Source organism: Zeugodacus cucurbitae, chromosome 2 (assembly GCF_028554725.1).
Source record: "Zeugodacus cucurbitae isolate PBARC_wt_2022May chromosome 2, idZeuCucr1.2, whole genome shotgun sequence".
In the NCBI taxonomy this organism is placed as follows: domain Eukaryota; kingdom Metazoa; phylum Arthropoda; class Insecta; order Diptera; family Tephritidae; genus Zeugodacus; species Zeugodacus cucurbitae.
Window position 1 is genome coordinate 81,914,616 of NC_071667.1, and position 20,367 is coordinate 81,934,982.

Here is a 20,367-nt window from a genome sequence, read left to right on the forward strand (position 1 = left end):
AAGATATGTTTGTCACCGTAATTATAAATTCCATTTTAAAAACTCTCTCTATCTGATGAGAAACACAGTTTAAAGACCATGACGCATTTTCTTTAATAAAATATTTTGTTTAAATCAATAGAAATATCTACTTTATGTGTCACTATGTTTAATCAGATTCTGTTAGTGGAGTTTCCAATAATAATATGTACTGAACTGTTCTCAATGAACCTTAATCGTTGAGGTAGGCTTTTTCGGCGCTTCAATTTAAATACTAATGATTGTACCACAAATTATTCAAAAATACAACTTAATTTGAATATTCGAACATAAATAGTTTTAATAATTTAATTTTTTTTCGCTGAAATTGACATCCGCAACGAATGAGTGGAATATATAATGCTGAATAAAGATATGCTTAGTCATTTGATCAACAGATGAGCAATAATTTTGCGGTTTTCTATACTCTTCTTAGCTTCAATAAGATCACAATAAATTCTACAATCCGTACGTTACCACCTCGGTGTAGGGCACTAACCGACGTGGTGTTGGTCGTCGTTGTTCGCGTTCCTCCACAATCGTACGTAGATCCTGTTCGTGTTTACAAAACTTGCCGGTGTTTGCCTTAGGTTGTTTTAATAGCAAGCGCATAGGAACATCGGTGACTGGCTTTAGTTTAGAATCTGCTGATTGATGATCCAAGTAATTATACGACTCAAATGCTTCGTAGTTCGTGTGTGTGTTGCTTTCGTCATTTGGATAATTGAATTCAATTTCGGGTTGCTCATAACCATAACCGTTTTCGGATGAGTTGTGATGGGCATCTGTAACTGCTGCTACTGTATCTGTGTTGGAGTCTGCTGTTATGCTTGCTGTGTGTGATAGAGTGAGAAAGGCGTAGAAGGCCTAAAAGTGGAGAAACCATTTATGGTATGCTTTAGTAAAAATTTGGTGTATATATGTTAGGGAGGGTGTTTGCTTACCATAAATAATGCGAATTCCATTTTACTTAAATATTTTAGTTCTTCGACCCGTTCAAGACAAACATCAATTAGTAACTAACTTAATGGTTTAACGCGAATATACTTAAAGATAGTTTAAGAATACTGCACAGTATTTATGTTTGAAGGTGAAGTTAAATAAGATAAATGAGTATCAGACTACGAGTAGAAATGAAGGTTAGTTTTGGTTAAATTATTCCGAATTATACTTTTAGTATATAAAAGAATTTTGAGAAAGAAATGCAAAAAAACGGATCTGCGGAATATTAAGAGGCGGACTACGACGCTCTATAATTGGGTTCGATAAAGTCTTCATTATGCAAGTCATATTACTAAAGTAACAGTTAGTTCTACACGATCACTTATCTCTACAACTGATGTTGGGCAACAATGTTGCTGATATATTATATGCATGTGATTAACATGATATATAATAACTCACGAAAACATAACATACTTTTAGGCTATACAAAAGTCTGTCCAGTGTGAATCTCTGCATTTATGAATCATAAAACAAAATAACAGAAACCTTCGATTCTTCATTATAATAATTTATTCTCAAAAAATCTAAACTTGAAACTTAACGATAAACTAAGCTTAAAAGAATGTAGCCCGCACTTAATTAACACAAAAAATCGTCACGAATAAATGTATTTTCTTGGTAAACACAGTTAAGTAAATAAACATTTTGTATTATTTTAGCATTTTCAGTTGAACGGATCGCGCGGTATGACTACTTCGGTGTATGGATAGCGCCGACGATTTGGTGGACGCTTCATCGAATTCAGCGCAGCACCTCCCACGCTTACGGATCCAACACTGAATGGCGCAATGGCGCCTGTATTGCTTAAGGCGCGACATTTATCCGAGATCGGTTGCACACGCGCTCGCGCCGTTGTTACCACGTGCTGGTGCCTTTGGTCGACTTGACCGGCGCCCAATTGCTGTTGCTCGCAATGACCATCGGGATAGCAGGTGCTGATGACACGTGTAAAAGGGCGTGTGTCGCCGACTGGATTCTGTTTCTCGAAGTAATGATCCAATTGGCCGACCTCGGATTGTGAAATGTAATTACCAGGAATGCCATTGATGGAACCGTCTGTAGAGGATGTAGATGGGGAGTTCGTTTGTGCGGCTGCGCTAAATTGAGAATTTGGAGCGATACCGTTAATGTCAACATTGTTGCCTTGTTGAGCGCCAAGTGGTGATCCAGCAAACGGCTGTTGCTGCTGCTGATTGCTCAGTTGGGACCCGGGAATCGATTGTTGTTGCTGCTGATTGCCAAGCTGGGACCCGACAACCAAATGTTGCTGCTGTTGATTGCTAAAATGCGAAAAGGACTGCGACTGTGATGGAGGTGGTGTTAGGGCCGTGTGTGGAGTTCGTTGTATATACTGAGGTGTCAGCAGCGGATTCTGATGTGATGAGTAAGAAATATGCGAACCAGCAGCACTGTTACCGTATTGCTGTTCAGGTATTCCACGGAAAGCTTGTGGGTAAGGTCTTAGTTGAGTTGGTATAGTTGGCGGCAAATACCTTGCGCTAGTGCTGCCGGGTTGGTAATTGTTGGTGTAGTAAGACGGTGGTCCATTTATCGCTGCGTGTTGTGGTGGTTGTGCATGCACTAAGTTGAGATGATTTGATTGAGAGAGTTTCACTTCATAATTTCGGCCCGAAGGTCCAAGCGTTCGCACCACAGCTGTCAAAACAGGCACCTGAGTGGCTGCTGGAGCGGCCGTTTGTTCCGTGCAGGGTGCAGCAGCAGGCGGCGAGAGCGGTGGAGGGCCATATATTGGATACGGTCCATTATTTTGTTGTAGTGATGTCTGCTGTAAACCATATCCGTCGGAGTTGTGAGTAGTTGTAATCAGAAGTAATGTTGCGAGCTGAAAATATTGAGATCTTAATTTTATTTCAGTTCAATTGATTTGTGCGACCGTTTTACCAGTGTGAGAAACTGCATGTTGTTTGAAGAAATCTTCACTCTCGTTCACTTATTATGAGCTTTTGAATCGCAGTTCTAAGTTGGCAAGCCGCACTCGACGATGGTTTCACTTTCGTTGTCTGCACACAAATGTTGTCGCTGCTTGAATTCAAATTCAACTTCGACCGTTGTTGATAAGTCCAACGTGAACTTTTTTCCACTGCGTTGATTCGGTAATTTGCTCTATGCTTTTCAATTTGCTGAAACAGGTTTGCCACTGAATATGAAGTGCATTTTGCTCAATCAAACTGTGATAAAGTGAAGGCAGAAATAAACGAAATTTCAAAATATGATCCACACTCTAGAGAAATGTTGTAGGAAGAAGAAAATTTCCAAAAAAAAAAACAACAAAAAAGGTACACCAACAACAAAAAAACCTTTTCAAGCTATGACAACAAATCACGATTATAAAGAAATACTTTTTTTTGCCGTGCAATTACAAGAGTTGTTAGCAATAACAACAATCACACAAAATGTGACGAAAAAGAAGTAAACAACGTAATTCGTAATTATACAGATGATTTATACTTATCCACACGTACATACTCGTATATAGTATAAGTTTGATCAGTCCACGCCAGTCACGCGAGTTCAGCATAATTACTGAGAGTTGTAGACACGAGCTGTTGATTCATGCCACATAATGTGTGGACTGGTCAGTTGTTGATGGCGCAGGAAGTTAACACTTCCATATAATCGTCGCAAGCTGTAGGCGGATATTGCAGCTGGTGTGAATAGCTCGCAGTGGAGAAAATTTGGAAATTTTTCGCAACTAGAAAATGCGAGAAACAGGGTAAGATTTATATGGCGGCAGAGTTTTTTCGAAATATTCCTCCGATTTTATAAAAATATAATATTAAGAGTATTTAGAATATTTCAGATATTTATAGATCCATGCCTAAGGGTGCGCATATAGTGTAGCGGGGAGGGTCAAGGGTCTAGACTGTGGGTTTCTATCTACTCAACTACTTGAATTTTGTCGGTGATTCGGTCTGCGATCTGACAAAGAAGATCATATTGATTAAAATGCTTTTAGAAATAGCTGAGATAATAGCTCTCCAGCATAGAAACAGTTAGGATGTTTAGTGTTCACTGAAAGAAGTACCTTTTGTCGGGCAAAAAATTAATAGCAATCGATCTGTGTTGTTTGTGAGATATTATTAACGCTAACTGGTAGTTTTTATATTTTCTACATTGAAAAAAAATTGTTTCTCCAACGGCTTATTTTGGACCGATTTTGAACCCATTTCAGAAATCGGAATATAAACTAATTCGGCTGAATCTAATTTGAAGAACTTTATAATATAGTCCAAACGCTTTGTCGATTCATAAGGGTCTTAGTCATCCGTCAGGAGTATTCGGGTGTTACAAAGGACAGTTGAATTTGTCTAAGTACTCTCTGCAGTTGACTTTGACCTAAACTAATCTGAAGATATATACTTACAAATCGCTTAAACGAATAGATAATCGGGGTTGTTTATCAAATATATCAAAATCACAAAGCAAGTTGATAATATAGATTTATTCTTCAAAATAATTTCTTTTAGAAGCTGTTCTAACATATTTTGTTACCGTTTCGATTTTGTTCAAAGCTTCGATGTCATCCATCTTGACCTCTTTACTACTCCAGCGAGTCACGTTTTGAGCCTGGGTGGTCGCTAGTGGCCAATTCTTGAGAATGTGATGAATGGGGATTATTTCATGCGGTAATTTTTAAATAGACTGGTTCCTTGAAAATTAAATAATAAATAAATAAATTATGAGGGAAATTTTAAACAGCCGAATTTGTCAAATTCATTAAATCTATCATCTATAAGAACTACATTGATCTCATAAGACAATACCATTACTGTACATAATGTTGTTCTGGAGTAAGTCTGTTCATTGAGAAATGGTAAATCAAACTGAGTAAAATTCAAGTAACCGCTGTTAAAAAGACCAACTCCAAGAAAAATATTGACACATCGAAAAAAAAAACGTTATATATATATTGTTTCAACAATTTCATTGGTAGCAACTACTTTCTTCAAATATAAACCCATTGATTCTACTTAATGGAGTATTTATTATTATTTAATTATTTGTTAATAAATAACAATGATTAATTTTCTTATTTATGTTAAATATTTATAATTCAACATATGTAAACAATAATCGCTGATAATCAACACACTTTTACTCCGCTTTACTCTTCGGTAAACCATCAGTGTGCCACCATGATCAAGTCATAAAATAAATCATGTAATTATTAGTTGACAGTTATAGTGTTGAAAGGGTACTAAAAACGTAGTTTACACAAACGGAGCGATGTAAATATCAATAAAAATGTAATAAAAATTTAGTGACTGCCACAGCCAGCGTGAAATATAAATGCGGTGGATATGTAAATATATAAACATTAAATATATACATATGCATATAAGTTATTGTTTCATAAATAATGACGCATTCAGTTGTCAACGGCAATGTGTTGATTCACAGTTTAAATTTTGCTTTTTCGATTCGCTTTTGTCTCACTCGCGCTTTCGCGCATTTCTCACCTTTCATTTCTGCCCACTTGCTGCCGCTACTAACTGACCGTCGAGATGAGTATGCATATGAGTACCAAATTTGAATGTGTATTTTGTGTATTTAAGCCGTCGGTGGCGCTTCTGGCGCTATCATTGAACTGTCGCAGTTTCTTTTCTTCTATTTCGTTCGCTTTCAGTTATGTGTGTTACTTTTTTCACAGCAAACAGTACAATTAAAAAAAAAATTTACCTTTTGTGTTGGCGTGCTTGAACGCATGTGGAAATGTGCCACGAAAATGTGTCGGAGACGCAATGTTTTGATTAATTGCTGTTATATCATGGTACAAACGAGAGCTGCAGATAATCGTGTAACGCAACAGATAATCACAACACCTGTTGTTTGGTTGGTTAAGGCGACTTACAGTGATGAGGAAAGCAAATTAATGGGCCAAAACCACACTGAGTTGTTTGTAAACAAATTCGATTCGGCTTCGTTGATTTATTCGTTGATTTTTTTATGCAGAGATTGCTGAAATAGGTTTTTGCATTTAACTTTGGTGAACGTCACAAGATATCCACCATCTATCAAGAGCTAATATTGGGTGATCCAAGTGGAGGTAATTTTTCCAATAGTCGTGTCAAGTTGTCATGTTATTTTTCTTCAGTCTTGTTTGGCATTTCATCATGGATAGACTTACGCCTGAACAACGTTTACAAATTGTTCAACTTTATTTCGAAAATTTATGTTCGCTCAACTTATGGTCAAAATAATTGGCCTACCGAGCGTACAATTCGCAACACCATCACCCATCTTGAGATTCAGCATTCATTTTTGGATAATATTCGACCGAATATATCATGTCCAACACGCAGTCAAGAAAATATATCAACCGTTGCTAAAATTAACACGAAGACCGCGGAGAGTGGATTCGGCGCCGTTCACAGCAACTCACACTGACATATGGAACGATTTGGCGCATTTCGCGATTTTCGCGAAATCTTAAATTGAAAGCATACAAAATACAGCTTGTGCAAGAACTGAACCCGCTCAATATTCCCAAGCGACAATGCTGCCCTCTATGGGCTCTTGAAAAGTTCCAAAAAATCCGATATTTTCGAGCCAAATTCTGCTCAGCTATGAGGCCTATTTCTGGCTCAATGGGTACGTCAACAAGCAAAATTGCCGCATTTGGGACGAAGAGCAACCTGAAGATTTCAAGAGCTGTCATTTCATCCAGAAAAAAACAATGGTTTTGTGTGGTTGGTGGTCCGTATTCCTTCAAAAATGACGCAAGTGAGAACATAACCGTCAAAGGCGTCCGTTATCGCGACATGATAACCGACTATTTGATGTCTGAAATTGAAGCTCGTGATATCGGCGACATTTGGTTTCAAGAAGAGGGCGCCACTTCCCACACATCACATCAATCAATGTATTTATTGAGAAAACATTTCGGTGAGCAAATCATTTTACGTTGTGGGCCAGCCGATTGGCCACCAAGATCATACGAAATCATGTATTTAGACTTTTTCCGGTGGGCATGTGTAAAGTATAAAGGCTATGGCGGACAATTCAGGCCTTGAAGGAAAACATCACGTGTGTAATTCGCCAGTTACCAGTCGTAAGGCCCGAACGAGTCATCAAAATTTGGACTCAACGGATAGACCATCTGAGACGTAGGCACGACCAACATGTGAAAGAGATAGTCTTTAAAAAATAACTGCCAAAGCATGTTCTTTCGATTTTCTGTGTTTTTTACTTTAAAAAGGAAGTATTTTATCTGTTATAACTTGTCGAATCTAACATTAGATTAATGGCCTCAAGATCTCCATCTATTCAGAAGAAAGGTTGTAAGGATGTACGATGTCTTAGTTTCTATCAGTCACTTTTTCAATAGGACTATGATCCATAGTAATTGATTAATATTATTTAAAGAAAACTAGTAGTTTGCTTTTACCAATATCTTCTTCGTATCATGGAGAATAAGCTATAAAAACATACGGGTCGATAATACCTATTGTGATCGTCGTTGGGTTAATAAACCTCAAGATTGCAACAACCTAAAAAAAGGTGTTCCATCGTCACTATTGAAGCATAGCTTAACAATTTTTAATCAGTTTCCTCACAGATATCAGTGATTTGCTAAAGGGTTGAGGCAATCGTCTACTTGAAGTTGGTTGTTGTCTCTGCTTTGCGGCTTAACGCTAATCTTATATCAAATATCGGCATTAAAGCAACTAACAACAACATTTACATTAGCGACATGTAAACATACACATATATGTTGCTGGAAAGTAAATTCCATGCATGTTTGCCAGCATAAAGACTATAAGCGCCAAAGTCCACTGATATTCCAAACACAAAGTTAATCCAAAGAAAACACTTGGCAGCTATTGATACTTACGTGGTGAGGCGACAGACGGCACTGCAAAGACTTTGAGGCTGGCAACCATATAAATAATTAAGCCCAGCACTGGCTGTTGCTGCTGCTGCATTACGCTCCAGTTATGCGGCAAGGCTAAGGCCCCGTCGCCAGTTAATGCTCAAGCTGGAGACGAAAGGGGAATCAAACACACATACACACCTTCAAATAGCCAAGCCGTGGCTTAGGCGCACTTGAACACCATGGCTTGTGTGTTGCTTAAGTATCTAGGTGGAGAGGAAGTTGGGGGGCAGTCTATATGGCTGGCAGACTTGTTGAGTGGGTGGTGGTGCGCTTGGTTAGCTGCTAAGTGAAGGCGCGCAGCAAGACGATGAAGGGTGAAATAGGCTGTCTGCAAATTATTCGAGCAGCAGCAGCTGTCGGTGGCAGCGCAAGCGAGTGGCAACACTTAAATGGCTTCCTGCGTTTGCGGCGGCAAGTTTTAGCACAAAAACAAAACAAAAAGGAAAAAAATAACAAAAAAGAGTCTAAGAAGTGAGTAACCCGAAACAGCCAGTGAGAGATACCGTGAGTCCACTCTTGGCGAAGGGAGGAAAGTGGCGTTTCTTTTTTGCACTTCCTTTCAGCACTTACAGTTATGCATATGCATTTTGTTTTCTCTTTTATACACTCCACATTGCCTTTTATGTCTTTTTATCGTTTGTACTTTTCGAGTGCTTTGTCTTCCGCTTTCTTCCAAGCATTTCAACAAATGCAAGTACCGTTTCGTGTGTAGATTCATATATGGTTTCGCCGTTAGTAGCCTCATTCAATGACACATATGCGCCCATGTGTCGCTCCACAAGTGTAAAGCAACTAAGCGGCGCAGCATTTCTGGCTCCAGCGTGCCCCATTATGCAATTGAAAGCCCGTCTGCCGTCTGCAAGCTCTCATTTCTTTGAAGTGCAGATCCACAGTCTTCCAGCGCCCGGCTTAAAACAATGCTGTCCAAGTAACTGTTGACGTTTCTACAGGTTTCTTTCTCTCGCCACCCTTTGTTGCGCTGTTGTTTCTTTATTTCTTTATTTGAGCCAAATTTATTGTGCGCTGCCATGTTTTTGAGTGCGCTGAAATCATTATTATTTTTATTATGTTTTGGAGACCGACTTTAACAAGTGCAAAATTGTCGTGCAATGTGTGACGATGTGTGAGGGGTAAGTTGCATTTACAATATTTGACGAGTCATTCAACTTTTAGCTTCAATAGCGCCTGCTGCTGTCAGTAAATGTGCCAGGCGTGAGGAAATAAATAAATGGTTAGGTGGAAATAAACTGTTATCTTTGGTGACGAAGAAACATCGGAAGTTTTTACCTTAATTTAGTTGAAAGACGAAGACGGTTTGTATAGTTTTAATTTTGATTCGAGTTTTTCTTATGTCTTCGTTTAAGCCTTCCTTGTAGCTTATGTGCATCCCTTCTCGCATAGTTAACTCATAATCTAACTATTAAATATGGTGTATTATTTATATAAAGGGTGTTCCATTTAGAGGTTTCCTACTTTTTTAAAGAAAAAACACAGAAAATTCAAATTTAATAAGGAAAGTCTAATGGTGTGATAACACACGATCTTAATGACCAATCGCCTGGCCCAAAATGCGAAATTATTTGCACACCGAAGTGTTTTCTCAATAAATTCATTGATTGATGCCTGTGCCTGTGTGTGAGAAGTGGTGCCTTCTTGTTGAAACCAAATATCGCCGAGATCACAAGCTTCAATTTTAGGCATCAAATAGTCGGTTATTATGGCACGATAAAGCCCGCATTCTCATTTTAAAGTTTTTAAAGAATATGGACCAATGATTTCACCGGCCTAAAAGCCAAACTAAACCGTTACTTTTTCTGGATAAAATGACAGCGCTTGAATCTCTTCAGGTTTGTCTTCGTTCCAAATGCTGCAATTTTGCTTGTTTACATACCCATTGAGCCAGAGCCAAATTTGCCTCATCGCTGAACAGAATTTGTCTCGAAAACGTCGAATCTTCTTGGAACTTTTCAAGAGTCCATAGAGCGAAGCGATTTCGCTTGGGAAGATCGTGCAACTTGCGCGAGCTGTATTTTGTATGTTTTAAATTTAAGATCTCGACATAAATTCGCCAAGTCGTTCTTAGTTTTCCCACATATTTGTAGTATTTTGTTCAGTTTAACTTTTTAGGGAGGTGGGAACGTTAAATGTCTTTCGTTCGGTAAATATTTGAGATAATTTTTTCGTCTTAGTTTTCCCACACACTTAGTTTTTGTAGTATTTCAAAATATATCACATTTTAATACTTCCAGAAGAGTTGGTTAAGCACCTTCGTTTGAAGTAGGGTTTAAACCTTTTTTAGATATGGCTTCTCCAATATATATTTAATTAAACTACTTCCCGGAAGATTGTCTTTAACTTCTGTCATTAGGTTAAATTCGTTTAGACTTTGTTAGCTTTAATTTTTTTGAGGGTGGCAACACTTTCCCAAAATTTAATTCAAGTTATGATTTGAAGATTGGGAACTGATTCTCTGACTCTGTTTGATCTAGTATGAATCCAGTCGGTTTAGCCAAAATATTTTGTTCCAAACGAGTTGTCTTTTTTGAGCCTCAAAATCAGTTTAAACCAAAGAAAATTGAATTTGAAACAGAATAAATGCTCTGCAAAATTCAAAATAACACAATTCCAAAATGCTATTCTTTTTAGCAGTTATCCCAATTCTAACTTCAACGCCAACTGTGCAACAGCCATTAAACAATTGCAGCAACATTAAATTTTGCGAGCGCGTTGCACAAATACTGCAGCGACGTGCTTTATCAGCTGCGCTCGCATTCAGCCAATGCACGCACAATTGACTTGCCCGGAGTGTGGGTGATGTCTGGCATAATGTCTGCTGCTCCATTGCCGTTCTAACCCTGAATTAACATGTGGACTGTGTAGTGCTGGTGTAAGTGCAATGGGAAAATGCAAATGCTCAAAACGTCATACTAATGAGCGCATGAATGGCGCGAGCGTTGTATTTGTTGTTGTTGCTTGTAGTGCGCATATGTCGGCGAATGAATGAAAATGCACGCACGCACGCACGCATCTTTCACTCCATTTTCATTCACTTACATAATTACACACGCACGCAACACGCATTGCCAATAGGTTGTTGGTTGTTTATACGCCGTGTTGGCCACTTTTACGCGTCTGCTGCAGCGCATTGATAAGAGTGCCGGCGCATAAAAGAGCGGGTGCTTACGCATATTCTGCTCATACATTCATGCATTCATTCATTAGACATACACACACACACGCACATTCAACTTTGTGTTTGCCTAAGGACGTGCGTAAGTGCGTTATGTGTGGCATGTTGCATAATTTCTTTGGGGCTGTCGCTTGCTTCTTCTTGCTTGTCTTGTCGCCGACATCATTGTAAATGTCAAGTGAAAATTATTCAACTTGGTAGGGTTCACCCTTGCAGCGCAGCGTCTTTGAACGCTTGCATGCGTTTGTTTGGCGGTTTGTTGGCTTCCGTTTGTGAGTGTGTTGTTTTTGGTTTTTGGGTTGCGTTAAGTGTGCCCTAAGTCGGCTTATTTCGCAATTAGAAACATTTCACAAACACAACACGCCACATACCGGCTGTCTGGTGCTAGAAAACGTCATTTGCATTGTCTCAAGTGGTGAAGAAAGACCACTTGACGCCGGTAGAAGACTTGCATAAATATCAAGGACAACTGTCGGGGGCGATGCGTGAGGTTTTGTGCGTGGTAAGTGCATTTTTGAGCCGTTTGTTATATTAAGAGATGAGTTTAAACGTCTTGGTATTGATTTTAGGTCGATGGGATAGGTATATGATCGATTATTGCTCTGTATCTCTATATCTAGAGCAGTATTATTAGGTTTGAAAGGCGTGATACCGCAACAAATACCCAAACTACTCTTCCTTTCTGTTTGCTGCCTGAAGAGAACTTCAATTTCAATCTTAAAGTTTGAGTGAAGCTGATTTAGATTTTGATTAGAGAGAGGATATTATACCAATTAGGATCTTAATCTTTTACGTCTCACATATACCAAGTTACCAATGAATAAGCTCCATCTTCGATTTATTATAGTGGAATCATTCTTTGAGCTCCCTCAAAATGATAACCCGGAAAATTTCTAAAGACTATTGGTAATAAAGCTCTAAACCTCATAGTGCTCTCTAAAGTATACACTCTGTAAGAGATTAAAATCAATGTTTTTCTGGGTTAATGAACTGTTGCAAGTATATATTCAACAACAACAATTCCTAGCATTTTAATATCACACACCCATACATAGAAATATGTACTTACCACCACTTAACTTGCTGTTATTCAGTTGACGTCAGCAATGTCGACGGGTTAAGTATGTTGTATGCAAATGAGATAAAGCATGCGATTTCCATCGATTGATTGAACGAAAAATAAAATAAATGTGACATTAAAATTGCATCCTTTATTCCCCTTGGTAAACACTGATTTTGAGCGATTTTGAGCACATTATGCCAATGTTGATCCTTATAATTATATTCCACTGGCATACTTGGTTAAAGGGATGCATTTCGATGAATATGCATTAAGTTCTAAGTGTTAAAAAATATAGCCCTGCTGGAAAGAGCATTGGCAGTGTCGTATCAATAAAATTTAGAGAGTGGCGAAACGAACATGCAAGTGGCATAAATAGAAAGTGTTTATACGAAATTTTTGGTAATTTGTTTTTGTACTGGTAAATAATATAAAGTGTTTATATCAATTTTGTATACCAAATTTTTATACCAGATTTGTTATACTAAATTTTTTATACCAATTTTTTACCAAGTCTTTTGATAACCAATATTTTTTAGAGTGGGAAATAATAGAAAGAGTTTATACCAAACCATTGTATATCAAATATTTTATACCAATTTTTTATACCAAATTTTTTACTTTTTAAATTTTTTTATAAATTGTTTTTAGACTGACAAAAAATTTAAAATGTTTATATAAATTTTTTATACTAAGAATTTTATACCAGATTTTTTATACCAAATTTTTTAGAAAAGCTCTGCGGAAAGAGTAAAGAATTGGCGTAAAGAATTCTTAAAAAATAATTAGTATTATCAAGTTTTTTCAAAAGTCTCTATGGTGTCTTCAAATCACCTGGAAAGTCTTTTCAAACAAATTAGTACTGTTTGCCTTGCTCACGGGGACTTAACTCGAACCTATGTATATATGTACATATATATATGAAGTACATGTGAAAAGGTTAGAAATTAATAAAAATAAAAAATACGCGACACAAAGCCTGGTTTGAGTCTATTCGGTAATGGCTTAGACGAGTTGGCGTTCGTTCATGTGTGTGACTGTGTGTTCGTCTGCGACTGCAGACAAAAAAGTTAAATGAAAACGCAATAAAACAAACAAAATAAAACAAAAATTGTCTGAAATAAAATATGAAAAAAAATACACCGACAACAACAACAACAACCAAATGTAATCGAGCACATCTCAGGGCGAATGCAAGTTTGCCCCTTTGATTCGGAAGCATGGTGTTGCATGCAACCAATATGAATATGTACTTCGGTTGCATGAGTGCTGAGCCTATGAGACATAAAACAGCAGACAGCACACACACACACATGCATGAACTTCTTTGCTGCATTATGCGCAATCAGCACATTTAGGTTGGTGGCGTGGTTGGTTGGAGCGCCGCCGTTGGTAGCCTGTCTGTCTGTCGTTGGGGGTGGCGACGCGTTCGGATGCGTTGCCGCATGCATTGTGCTGGGAAGACATTTGGGCTCTCGAGTCACTCGTCTTTGGTGACGTGACGTGGTGCACGTGCAACTGCATGGCAACAACAAGTGCAACACAATACTGTCTGCCTGCACACAACGATGTAAGCTCTGCGATGCGCTGCGACATATGTGTGGCGGTGTGCGTGTGTTTAGCAGGGGTGTGAATGTTTGCATACGTAAGTATTATATGCCAACATAAGAGCATTGCGGCATAAGAATGAATTGCTTTGTTTTTGTGTACTTTATTTTGGTTCTCTTATTTTTTCTTTTGATTTTGATTAATTTTTGCATTTTTATTTTCGGTCACACAGTTTTCGAGGACTTTCACATAATCGCATTTCTATATGTATGCGTATATGTATATATATATATATATATATTCATCTACTCACGACTTCTTGTGCCAATGCCCTTATATGTATAGAACAACAGCATAGTAGATATATAGGTGCTGAACCTTATTGTTGTAGGGGTAACCATAGCTTATACATAAATTTTACTACGTGCGATATTATTTCCTATGTAATTCGTAGCAAGAGTTGCCATTATGATCGAATTCTTAACTGGATTACATCAATAAAGTTTTTTGGTATTCTTATCCGACACGATATTTGACTGACTTGTCCAATTCGCTGAATTATCGAGATCCATCGTATGGAAGTTCAGTAATCCCTTAATCCCCAGCGATCATTGATCATTTTGATCGTATATATACATTTGTCCTATTCCAAAATGTTTAACATAGAAAGCCCTTCGGTCTAAAATCTTCGGTTTACTACTCAAATTTTCATCCAGAAAATTTCTCTTGAACTTTTCTCTGAGTTGCCTTCTTAGCTCAATAAGATTCATAATTCATAATATATAAGAAGGTTCCTAAATCCACCGCTGAAACCTCCCCATGGGTACGACAGAAAATAGATACTACAGATTCTCGACTGGGGCATGAACGGGCTGGAAACAGTCCACCCATGTTGCAGTCGAGAGGTTTGTAGCTAAGGTTTGACACTATCGGTGAGTGTTTGTTACTGCTCAATAGCACATCATTCAAAGGTGTAGTCTTACTATGCAAAGGGCTTGGTCAAAGTGCCATGAAACCTGTGCTGATGATTAACTTGGCTGGAGGCTCTTATGTAAATAGCCCAGTCGCGAACGGAGCTTATATCATGGATACCTGTAGCAGAGGCTATGCGTAAGTGGACCTACTTTTCCCTACACTCATGAGACAAAAATATGAGCCAAATAAAGAAAACAAATAACAAATTAGAGGAGCCCAGCACTCCTTCGAAAAAGCCGGAGGAAGGAGTACTTCATTTAAAAGAGGAGCTCTAAAATATGGCTAAGACAGAAGTTAAAGCTTGGTCAAAGGCAAGCACTGCTGCAGCTAACTCTAGCCCCAGTAAGGCAACAACATCAACGGCTGCCTGAACCAGGTGATGTTGCTGCTGTTCGCTATGCCAAAGAATGGCTGATGTTTACGGTGGAAGATCCAACAAAGGCTAGGTATGCGGAGAAGCGTCGTGCTGCCTATTTACTTAGGAGGGTAGAAACGCATCTTCCAATCAAAGAACTTGTGAGCTCCACAGTTCAATCGGATGTGCTAGAGCAGTTCTACCGAACTTCAGACTGGAATCGCCAGTAGCAACGTAGAGATGGAGGCTAAGGCGTCAGCAAAAGGAACAAAGACAAAGGTTGATATACCCAAGAAATCATTTGCTGATGTGGTACGGAATCGCATCCTCATTGGAGTACCAGATGAGAGTGTTCCAGAAGGAAAAAAATGTCCAAGCTTTTGAAGAATCTATTTTTAGTTCCCGGATTTATATTCGGCCAAGGACTGTCATCTCTTTAGCAATGCTCAAAATATAGTTAAATAATTCTCACGAACGATTTGGTGCAGATGAGTTGTAGTTATGTAATTCCAACTGTACCTACTACTTAATTCGTTTCGGAGCTCCTTCCACATTTGCTAGTTTTACTTGTTTTTGCACAACTTCTAAATCGAATAATTAAAAGATTGATGTAATTAGAGACGTGCATGTATTTGCAAACTAATTTCCTCAATCCACAACAACACTCTGACTCGAAAGGCCACTTCGACAGCAACTACACACAGATGCATGCTGTCACAACATGCCGTAGCACATACAAATCACTACAGCCCTCCTCGCTCACTCATTGCAAAAAATGTCGTGCCTCAAACACGAGATTGCAATACTTTTAGGTCCTTATGCAAACACTTCAAATGTAACCGAACTTTGTGTTGCCACATGTGAGGCAGACGCCATATTGCACACACTGAGCTGCGCCTGCCTGTAAAGCAGCTAACAGCTAACACGCCAACACGTTTAGGCTCTCTAAATGCGAATGTTTCCGCCTTTTTCCATTTTTAGGCCAAAACACAGAATAAACAAAAAACAAATAGGTGAAAATTCAGGTCTAAACACAAAAACAAATGAAACTGTGGCGTTGCGGCACCCCTTTTAGGAGTCAGCTCCCTCTGGACAGCGCGCTCTGTGGCTTGCTGGGACTCCCTTCGCTAAGCAGACGACACATCCTTGCGCCCACACATATCTACATAAGTTTGTGTGCGATGGAAGCTCATGTGTGACAGTTACTTGCGGCTAAATTGAATGCTTGGCTCAGCTTCTACGCCGTTGTTGTCGTCTCCTTTGTGGATTGGTGCCACACATGTTGTTGTTGTTGTTGCTGCTGCTGCTTTTGCCAGCTTGTGTGTTGCCCTCTGTTATTTTTGCGCATCCATAACGCCAACAGCGCCATGTCCAGCTTCATGCCGTTCATCAGTCGTCGCCATTTGTCGCTCATCAGCGCCATCAACGACACATCATAGCCGTCCACGCCACCCAAGCCGCCACGTCACATCACTTGTCGCTCTTATATTTTCGGTCGTCATCACATTCTACATTAACGTCGCCAACGTCGTCAGCAATTTGTTTTCAGTTTACAGTTTTCAGCCTACTTGTTTGTTCCACGCTCTTTGTGTGCTCTGCATTCGCTAAGCTTTGGCATGGCATTTGCAGCTGGTAGTAAGTAAATCCTTGCTTGCAATCGCAGCAATGAGTAAGAGTATGTTGAGCCAGCATACATATGTGGTGTGGTGAGTAACCGTCGTTTATAATCTGGTTGTTGTTCTTATTGTTGCTGTGGCTTGTGTTGTCGTCGTCCTCATGTCCTCATAAGTGTCATAGGCTTCGAATCAGCTGTTCCCTGCAGTGGCTGCGGAGCGGCTGCTGTGGTGGTGTTGCTGTTTTAGTGCTGGTGTTGTTGCATAAGTGTGATGTTGCTGATGACGTTCTGGTAGGCAAAGTGAGTTGTTGTTTTTGTTTGATTTTTGCACATTTCTCGCTTATTCTCATTCTACACACCACAAAGAGAGAGAGTCTTGTATATCATATATCATATAAGTATATATTATAAGTTTACTATAAATTAATGCACCCTATAAATGTGAATAGTATTTGAAGACTTTTGTAGTTTTTACTACAGATACAGTTAGGATCCGAGTTTGAGTTAAATAAATTATTAAATGGACTCTTTCTATTCCTCTGGAGTTCCGAAATTTGGCGAATCTGGAGATCAAGATTTCGTAGAAGTCGCCTACTGAAAGCCGAGCTGCCTACCAGAGTCACCAAGAGTACCTCCTGAATTACGTCGACGACATACAGGACTATACTGACCGGACTTCGGATGTGACAGACTTTCGACAAGCACTGAACGCCGTTCATAGAGGAGCTATTAACACCTTCATCGACTCCAGTGAATGGCTTACGTGGAGATAGAACACCATCGTAGTCACAGAGCTCGAGTTACCTCTCGAAACTAGAATGACACTCCCGCAACTTCGTTCTGGATAATGTACCAGGTTAAACTCTTACCTATCTTAACCTCGACATACTCAATATATGTCCTGCATGCAAATAGTCCTATCCACCTCCTTGCCAGACCTCTAAACTTCACTCATCTAATACCTCTTTCGCTTTGGTACGACCCTGTCGAAACAGCTCGTTTCCTGGGTCTCCCGTTACATGACTTTCCGGTTCAGGCATGTTTTGCATAACCGTTACAACAACAGCAACAGTATGATCTCGTCGATTCTTTGAAATTCATGTAAGGATTTAAAGATAGTCCATTCCCAAGCGTTACCGAATATCTCTGTGTCCTTGAGGTAACTTAATAACCTTTAAGATCACCTTTAAACTAAAAATGTGTTTGAGGTAGCTGCAAAAGGCGATGCTATGAGTCCAGTGAACTGAGACGAACCTTAAGAATAATTTGCTTCAGATTCTCAAAATACTTCTCTTTGGCCAACTTTGTTGAAAAGCTCAAATTCAATTTCCATTTTTCTAAATTTAAACAATTTTTCGCCTTTCATTGCGAGCTCAGCACGTTTGAGCCGTTCGCATAGTTGCCACTTGTGCGCCGCACAGTTGCATAGCTCGTTGAAATGCGAAAAAATGTTGAGTAATTCGAGTGGCGCCGCGCCGTTCGCTTGCCATGTGTAGGGTGCTTTGTTAACAAGTGATTCGTATTGCATTTAATATTTTCTGCCAAGCACTCACATTTGCACCGGCAACGCCGTTACTTCTACTTCGACTCTTGCAGCTGCACTTGTTGTTTTTGTTTTTGTTTGTGTTTTGCTTTTGGTTTAATTTTTATTTGTTTGCCGGTCGGCCGGTGTTTTTTGTTTGTTTCTTTTTATGCGCTTTCTGTTTGGTTTTGTTTTGTTTGGTTTTTATTTTTATTGCCAGCCAAGCACTTCATTTGCTTCACAAGTCATTCATGTTTCAATGACGTCGACGGTGGCGGTGGCGGTGGCGGCGACGCAGTAGCGCACCGAAGCCATGCTTGTTGTTGTGGTCTCCTTAATGGCAGCGATGTATGTATGCAAATGCTGTGAGTGTGTGTTCGATGCAAGTGTTGTGTGTATGTATGGCAGGCAGCCGCCCACACACACGTATACACGCAGCGTGTTGAGAATGCACTCTACGTGCAAGTTGCTAGAGCCCATTTCCAGAGCGCGCACCGACTGCACCGCGCGTTGCGCCGCTCCGGCACGGCTTTCTGGCCGTTCGCCTTTCATTCATGGCACTCAACCCCTTTACTGCGGGCGCATGCTATTTGTTTTGGTGCATTTTGTCAGCGCAGCGTTAAGTGTGTGCCAACATGTTGTTGCTGTTTGTGCTGTGCGCGCCCGCTTGCCGCTCTCCTTGCCGCTGTTGTTGTTGTGGTATCACTTACAACGTGCTACGAACAAGTGCGCTGGCAGTATTGCCACCTTTTAAAAAATTGCCGGTGCCTACTTGTAATTGCACGCCATCCATGTAAGCGCCAGTGTGTGTGTGTGTGTGCGCTCAGGTGCTGCTGCATGTGTTTATGTGAGCGACGCGGCGCGCCACATTTGTTTTAGCGTTGGCGCGCTGCATGCAGCTGCCTACCGTTCACGCTGCGCTCATGGAGTTCGGTGCGCTGCCGTTCGTCGCTGACGTCGGCGTTGTGGCAGACTTGCTGTCGTCCCCAGCTTTCAGGCTCCGCGCCAGCCAGCTAGCTGGCATGCCGCACAGTTTGCCGGCGTGCTTCGCATACTTTGGTTGCGTTTTTTTACGTCTACTCGTCATAGCGTACATCTTCATCGGTCTCATCATCATCAAAACAACAACAGAACCTCTAGTGCACATATTCGCTTCTGAGTTGGCATTCAAAATAGCAATTTGATTTTAGTTCGTGTTTTGCGCCGCGCGCCTTATACGTTTATTGATTGTGTGCTAGTTCTCGTGCTTTTTTGCTTGCGGCGCGCGATTTTCGCTTTTTGTTGCTGCTCGTCGTGTGTATGTATGTGTGGTGAGGGTTTGTGTGTTGGCACACGCTGATTGCCACACGCCGCTTGCCCAAAAAAGTGGCAATCAAATTGTCTCTAGGTTTTGATTTATATCCGTGCTTGGCGATTGCTGGTGTCCAGAGACTGTGCAACGCCGTTCGTCGCTTCGTGTTTGGCAAGTGAAGCGGTGTCGTTTCCAACGCTGCTCGTTTTGTTGTTATTAATAGAGTGTTGCATTCATTTGTGGCGCTTGTTGCAGCTCTTCGTCAACGAAAAAAGGATAATAATCAGCGCTTTTTTTGTTCATGTGAATTTGAGTTTTTTGTTGTATTCTTTTGTGGCGGTCGTTGGTGTAAAAGTGCAAGAAATGCAGTGAAAAAGTCATCTCGTAGAACTAAAGATATAAGGCGTTAAAATCTTTGGGTTCGAATTTAAAAATATTTCGTATAACAGTTTTGATAAAGTCTATATAATTTAAAATAAATTTAATTTCGGTTTGATATGATTATTGTAAGAGAATATTGGTTTACTTCTTACTTACTTAAATAAAAAAATCTAGTCGAATTACTAAATATACTCGTATATATATATATGTGTATTTGTATTCCAATAATAAAAATAACAAGTTTCTTTAACGTCTCATAACTTGAAAACGTTCGATAGTAAGACCACAAGAAATCATAATTATTTACCGATATTCTCTATGAGAAACGGAGCATAAGCTCTTCCTTATTTAAAGATTGCAGAACCATAAAGTTTCTAAACCATTTCTTGTTGGGGTAGCGTAATCGTTATGGTACACAGAAGTTTCATTCGATGGCCTTCAATGTGGTTTCGTCAGTCGTTAAGAACTCTTTTAATGGAGGATTACTAGTTAATTAATAGCGAAAAATT

General features: G+C 39.6%; 2 protein-coding genes across 2 annotated transcripts; both read right to left on the reverse strand.

Annotated features, from left to right (window-relative positions):
- Window positions 1–319: 319 nt before the first annotated feature.
- LOC105220736 (uncharacterized) lies at window positions 320–983 on the reverse strand. The gene is made up of 2 exons (XM_011197201.2): window positions 963–983; window positions 320–885 (listed from the first exon to the last, which is right to left on the reverse strand). Exons 1-2 carry the CDS (start codon window positions 981–983, stop codon window positions 478–480), a joined length of 429 nt encoding a protein of 142 aa, XP_011195503.1. The 3' UTR covers window positions 320–477.
- A 475-nt stretch (window positions 984–1,458) lies between these two features.
- Window positions 1,459–3,062, reverse strand: LOC105220002 (uncharacterized). The gene is made up of 2 exons (XM_011196378.3): window positions 2,926–3,062; window positions 1,459–2,866 (listed from the first exon to the last, which is right to left on the reverse strand). The coding sequence occupies exons 1-2, from the start codon at window positions 2,941–2,943 to the stop codon at window positions 1,688–1,690; spliced, it is 1,197 nt and encodes a 398-aa protein (XP_011194680.1). The 5' UTR covers window positions 2,944–3,062; the 3' UTR covers window positions 1,459–1,687.
- Between the last annotated feature and the right edge of the window lie 17,305 nt (window positions 3,063–20,367).

What these genes read in the sequence shown, in the direction of transcription:
- LOC105220736 (XM_011197201.2), bottom strand. Translation starts at nt 983, where the DNA reads ATGGAATTCGCATTATTTATG. An exon ending in TGGAATTCGCATTATTTATG is followed by an intron (nt 886 to 962) that starts GTAAGCAAACAC and finishes CTCCACTTTTAG; the next exon opens with GCCTTCTACGCCTTTCTCAC.